Here is a 6,498-nt window from a genome sequence, read left to right on the forward strand (position 1 = left end):
TGCCAATTTACATGATTAGTAGATGTCTATTTTATGCAAAGATTTATTGAATTAGTGTTCAATTGATGTGGCATTTAAATCCTTTTTTTATTTCCATTTATCAATAAATTATTGGTGAGGTACACCAACTCACTATGCCAACTTGATATGGAAGGACCATGGAATTTTTACTAAAAAAAAACACCTCTATTAGCACAAAATGGATTTGAGGATTTACCAGCATGTCAATGTTAGAATTCAACTTTCTACCAGTTATAACTTCCAAGTCTAGGAAAAATATACAAAACCATAATATGAAAAAAATTGTATGTAAATAACACTAACTATACAAAATACCCACAGCAAATGAATGCGGAACAGACTACTCAGAAATCATTTCTACAATGTTTCTTTTTTCCTTTTTTAGTTATATAAACATGTCCATCACTTAACAGCTTCAGGAGCTGAGTTGCAGTACGGTGTGTGCAAACACACGAGCTTCGTGCACGTAAGACACACGCTAGCAAACACAATGCCAACGATGACCCCGAAAATGCTCTTCCATTTATCCAACTTAACCGCCCTTCTCACTGTGCTCCCGAAGCATGGAAACAGTCCTCCGCAAGCAAACACCAGCACATGGTCCAGCCCGCTGTAGTCAATCCCGGCAAGTATCGCCCCAATGGCAGATAACGGCCCTGCCAACCCGATTAGGGCAGCAGATAAGAGGGATGCATGCCAACTGTCTGTGGCTCCATAGATGCAACTAGCCACAGCTGTGCCACGAGGGAACCCGTGGAGGGAGACGGGGAGGACCATGTGCCTCCCGAGCCCGTAAGCTTTGGGTGCAGCTACACCTAACGCGAGCCCCTCAGCGAAAGCGTGAAGGGCGACTGCTGCACAAGCCAGGACTGACTGGAGTGTGAGCGCACTTACAGTGAAACCGGTGACAGAAGATAATGTGTTTGCTGAAGTCTTCCTGTGCAGTCGAGAATTTGCGAGGATGGATGTAGGTACATGGACGAATGCTGCTCCGAGTCCAAGAAGGAACAGGAGCGGAAGAAGCCCCATCTTAGAAGACGCAAATAGTTGGAAGGGTCGCCAGGCACCGAGGATAAAGGCAATGCCAGAGGCCATGCCGGTAAGAAATGCATGTCTGAGCCTGAAAGCAAGAGCAAATGCAACGAGCGCTACACCACCGAGCAAAGGACCTAGACCGAATAATAGAGAAACAAAGAAACCGGAAGCATCTTCTTGACTGCAAAAAAAATATAACAATGTTATGGACAAGTCAGATGAATGATGCTAAATTATTGCAATTGGAGTGGATGGAAGAAAATAACTCATATCATCATGCAAATTAACACAAATTACATCAAACATGTGGCTACAAACAAGGTATCTCACCTATAGTTTTGGCTCAAATGCTCAAACAGAGCACCGAGTGCCTCCATAAATGCCACAGATAGTGTAGCTGCTGATGCAACTTGAGATGGGGAAGACTCCTGCAAATAAGGGGAGTGTTAAAAAACATCTAAAGTGTAAGAGTTAGTGATGTTGGGATCACCCCAATCCTTTTTGTCTAACATGTACAAGTAAAAGTCATCAGATAGGATTTGATCATGTTTGAGGGAATAACATTTCAGATTGTAAAAGAATGGAGAATCAACAGAGACATCATCGAAGGATGCTTTTCATTTCATTATTCAATAAAAAACATTCTCTTTCTACACAATCATATTCCATGAAAAGACTCAATCAGAAAGACAAGAATTACTTTGATTTGATATTCACAAGCGCGTCTTTTGATGCCACACATAACTCATAGTAATTGAAAATGGAAATACTAAGGACATCAATTCTGGCCTTAAGAGAACTTTCACTTCATTAGCCTTTATGCATTCAATATATGTTTTATATTTACCTTGAAACCATCTGGCAAGACCTCAGCCATAACCATCCAAATCATACAACCGGCAGCAAATCCAGTAGCAAATGGCAAGAACTTGTTGAATGCATCAGCACATATGAATGAAGGAACCGCTACAAGAGGCTGCATTAACAAACTACATGAGATATTAATCTCCAACTTTACAAACAAAGATTGTAAAAACCTCTTCCACCACCCCCCCTAGCGCACACACAAAATAAGAAAGATTCTCTGCACGCGCACCCATACACACAAAAAAAAACAATTTTAAGTGCCACAGGTTTCCAATATTGACAAATAGTATCTGAGAAGTAAAGCAGTCGAAAGTCATAATTCAGAAACTAGCCAAAGATATTTACCCTTACATTACCCCAATAAGATCCAGCCCCACACAATCAACAATAAGTGTTCCAAAATATATTGATTATTTCCCACCTGTTCCAAATGGAATAGATTATTGATGTCATGAAAAAGATAAGTACATCCTCCCTGTATAATCTTACCTCTATTTCATTTTGTATTTAGAGGTTAGTAAATTATGCATAGTATTTCCACGATTAGGAAACTACCTGTGGTAGTGATGTAATCACACTCCATATCATGGCATTCTGTGGAGACACTCCTCTTGACGCAAGAACCATACTAACAGCCAGGCCCTCAGGTATATTATGCACAGCAATAGCCAACGTCACCAATATCCCTTGTGATAAGCCCTTAGAGCCAGCAAAGGAAACTCCAACACCAGATCCCTCCCCAAAAGAATGAAGAGTCATGATTCCAACAACAAGAATGATTTTAGTAGCATCTGCTCCCTTTATGTCCAGCATACTCATTTCACCATATTGCTCAAGAAACTGAGATAAAAAAAACACACACACACAATAGAAAGTTTTTAGCAGTCTAATAAAGGAAGAAGACCTAGCAATCCAAAGTACAAATAATGGCATGAACTTTCAGTAAGCTTCTCTAAAATTAACAAAAAAAGTGGATTAGAAGATAAAAAACCTTTGTCCTAGAGCTACTTGGGACAATAAAATTTCAGAGTAACAGCAACGGACAAATTCAATTGTTCTTAAAGTAATTGAAAAGAGAGCAGGACACTAATAAAATTTGTTAGCTATTACATAGTTCAAATGAAGGCCTTCTCATTGGATATAATGTTCTTTATTATGCTAATGATATAGTAATAAACAAAATCTAGACACACTCCTGTTGACATGGATGTCATAGCACAAACCTCATTAAGTGATGGAAAGGGGTCTGGGGTCACTTGTGATAGGATCAATTTATCATAATTTTTCCTAAATTAATTTCATTCATGTTATGAAAATAGAGACTATTGTTGAGCATGTATATCCTCTATCATTTCAATAAACAACACAAGTCTGTTAGGTATGAGTGTGCATGGATAACCACGTCACCACATTTAACAACATAGAGAAATTTTGCAACATAAAATCATAGAATCATATCATGAAAGCCAGTTTGACTTAAAGATGACCTAATATTACGGTAAAAAAGATTTACCTTCTTGCAGAGCAAGATGAAAACACCACCAGACAAAATACCCAACACAACCCAACTGCCACTTCCATGGCCCTGTCCTTCCTGTATAAGGTCAAAGCTTGCAGCGAGCATTACTCCTGCTGCCATTCCGTTGCATATTCCAGCCAATTTGGGATCAAGTTCCATAAAAAAGAATGGGAGAGCTCCCAAACCAGTAGCTGCAGCCATTGCCAGTGTGCAAATTGCAACAGTTGACACCGACACTCTTCCATTTCCGTCCTGCCACCCACCCGTTTCATCATTGATATGCTCCGTACCAGATCCATCTATCACACCACCACCTTCTGCATTCCTCCGCGGAGCAGTTATTACTCTTTGTAAAGTCTGACTATCTAGTTCCGCTGTTATACTATGACTAAATGTTACAGCAAAGAGGCATACCAAAAGAATCTGGTTCAGTCTAATACCCATCATCTTTTGCTTCACACCATGAAATCACTCGGTCATCAAATGCACGTATTAGTGTGTTCCTTACCAAGCCCAATGAAAAGGGCTAAAAAATAATTCCTGGCCTACGGCACTTCACAATTATAGCTTAGTGATTGCCAATTACTGCTCTCCACGCATGAATGTTGAATTAGCTTAGTGATTGCCAATTACTGCTCTCCTCTTGTTCTTTGTGAAAGGGGCTAAAAAACAATTTCTGGCTTAGGGCACTTCACAATTATAGCTTAGTGATTGCCAATTACTGCTCTCCACGCACGAATGTTGAATTCGGTAATACTGGCCCTGATGCTGCTAAAAGCAAAAGATTCAGCAACGAAAAACCATCATAAACAAAGAACAAGAGGCCTCAAAATGCAGTAACATTATTCACAAGCAAGAAAATGCAACAACATACGATGAAATCATTAAAGCATTAAGAACAAAAGCTCTTGTAGTGTCACATCAAGTGGCACAAGTCCATCACAACACGCTCTGTGAATTTCCTTCGTATAAAGCTGGCCTAATTCAAATCACAAATTTTTGCTAGTTCAACAACATCAACAAAACAAATCGCCCAATTTCAACTTTCTAAAAGTTATCAAGCACGACAAATTTTGATTAGACACAGTGTGATCAAGAATCATAAATCCCCAAAGTCCCACACAATTTCAGATAAGCAAACACATAAAATCCAACCGTCTCCAACCCCATTCCAAAAAAATAATAGCAGAAAATTAATAACTTGATTAATTCCAGAAACAAAAGAATTATTGACTCAATCATCAGGAAATGAACTCAAAAGGTGAGAACAGCCCATTTACATACAAATGGGAAAGCACAAAATCTCAATTTCCACGGGATTTTGCTATGTTGCCGGAAAAAAACAAAATTTTAACCCAAATTTGACACCAATTTTGAGCCGATCAACGGAATCGCACCTTTCCAAATCCGTGCACCCAATCAACGGATGCTGATGACGATGATGGTGATAGGTTGCAAATGCACTATCTCACCACCACCATCATAATTTTATTTGTAATTCACAATCTGATTTCTGATTATGAATGCCAAAACCGTGGACCGCCCGTTGTTTATACGTTATTCTTTAACAAGATGAATTTATGAGAATTTCCAACTTTAAAGAAACAAGATTTGGGGGTTTGTTGTTTCTTCTCTTTATTGATTTTTTGTAATCAAAATGTTGACTTTATTCAAGAAAAAGCAAAAAATGGTGGGAAAAAAAAACAAATTAACTTGTTTTTAGGGTTTTTAGGAAAATGTTTAAAATTTGTGGTAGCAATATTATCTAATAATGTCTTTTTTAATAATGCAAGCTACACATTTAATTAATTAATTAATTACTCCTACTTAAGTGCAAGTCAAATGTAATTAGGCAATTGTGTGCATAATTTCAACACTCATTTGTTGATATTGTACTCCTTTCACTAGGCAAAATTCTTGAAATAATTCCAAATGGGAACTAGATTTCCAAAATGAGCTGCTACATTTTTTTTTTCTATGTGAAGATGTCATGCATTTCACATTAAAATGTTGCACAATTTTGATATTCATAACTCTATAAGCACGTTGTTATGTGTCATTAAGCACAAACTCAAATTGCGTGTGAGCATGCCTAGTATGCGAATGGGTTAGCCAATAACAGATTGCCACGTTGTTATTCTATTTTTAAATTTTGAATTTTGTTCTTTTTATAGTTTTTATAAATTGAATATTGTTTACCTAGACTATAATTATGTAATTTTCACTTGTAGATGTCATTTTATTTTTTTAATTATGTCCATTTATATTTTATTTCAATAATATAATATTTTTTTAATTGTGTAAATTTTAGTTATTTAATAAAATTATTTTTTTTATTTTTAAATTTCTATTGTAACGTATAATTTTTTTTTTTCCGTGAACTAAAGTTTAGTTTAGTGCCGTAACAATGTTTATCTTAAGTTTGGTTCGTAAGACAACAAAATGTAAAGCCAGTGTTATTTTTTTAGCCCGTCTCAAGCCACGCAATTTTCAACCTTTGATCTTGATATCAATCTTATGCCCTACCCGCTCCCCTCTCTTCTCCATTGGAGGTTGCCATGATTTCAGTCGGATCTAAGTCATTTTTTCTCCAAAGCTCTTTGTTCTTGCTAGATGATTGGACCGTTAGGGTTTCATTAATTTTGGCCACAAATTTTGAATCCAAGGCAATTTTTTCTTCCAAAGATCTCCATTGTTGTGGCTGTGATATTTACTAGTCAGTTTTGAGCCATAAATTTTCTAAATCTCTATGTTATCTTCGATTGTCGGGTTGTTGTCGGGTTATTTGTGTTTTGCTCAATTTTGATAAAATTTTTGTTGTTTGGGATTTAATTGTTCTTCATTAGTCGTGTTCTTTAAATTAGGCTAGGGCAGTATTATTTTAATCACAATAGAAGTTGCAAACTACTATGATAATTTCTTTTTGATCACTAACTTATACAGTGGTAATATTTTAACAGTAAGACATGCTCACTTTTTAATAAACTAGTGCTAGCACATATTATGAGATTATAAATGAATATAATAAAATTAGAATCAACATTATTATATTAAAA

General features: G+C 36.7%; 1 protein-coding gene across 2 annotated transcripts; it reads right to left on the minus strand.

The window, feature by feature from the left end:
- Nucleotides 1–212: 212 nt before the first annotated feature.
- LOC125190455 (putative zinc transporter At3g08650) lies at nt 213–5,060 on the minus strand. 2 transcript variants are annotated; one of them, XM_048087770.2, is made up of 6 exons: nt 4,840–5,060; nt 3,437–4,210; nt 2,479–2,763; nt 1,904–2,032; nt 1,387–1,484; nt 213–1,237 (listed from the first exon to the last, which is right to left on the minus strand). In XM_048087770.2, exons 2-6 carry the CDS (start codon nt 3,887–3,889, stop codon nt 424–426), a joined length of 1,779 nt encoding a protein of 592 aa, XP_047943727.1. In that variant the 5' UTR covers nt 3,890–4,210; nt 4,840–5,060; the 3' UTR covers nt 213–423. The 2 variants fall into 2 exon arrangements, with proteins under 2 accessions (XP_047943727.1, XP_047943728.1); XM_048087771.2 differs by having other exon boundaries at nt 3,437–4,213.
- Nucleotides 5,061–6,498: the final 1,438 nt, after the last annotated feature.

This window comes from Salvia hispanica, chromosome 5 (genome assembly GCF_029641045.1).
Source record: "Salvia hispanica isolate PSC_SH4W2 chromosome 5, Shi_PSC_v1, whole genome shotgun sequence".
In the NCBI taxonomy this organism is placed as follows: domain Eukaryota; kingdom Viridiplantae; phylum Streptophyta; class Magnoliopsida; order Lamiales; family Lamiaceae; genus Salvia; species Salvia hispanica.

Bases quoted from the DNA above. Each gene is read 5' to 3' on its own strand.
- LOC125190455 (XM_048087770.2), bottom strand. From the start codon at position 3,889: ATGATGGGTATTAGACTGAACCAGATTCTTTTGGTATGCCTCTTTGCT. The intron at 2,764-3,436 runs GTAAATCTTTTT...TTTTTATCTCAG, and splicing joins TCATCTTGCTCTGCAAGAAG to TTTCTTGAGCAATATGGTGA. The intron at 1,238-1,386 runs GTGAGATACCTT...TTTTTTTTGCAG, and splicing joins CATTTGAGCCAAAACTATAG to TCAAGAAGATGCTTCCGGTT.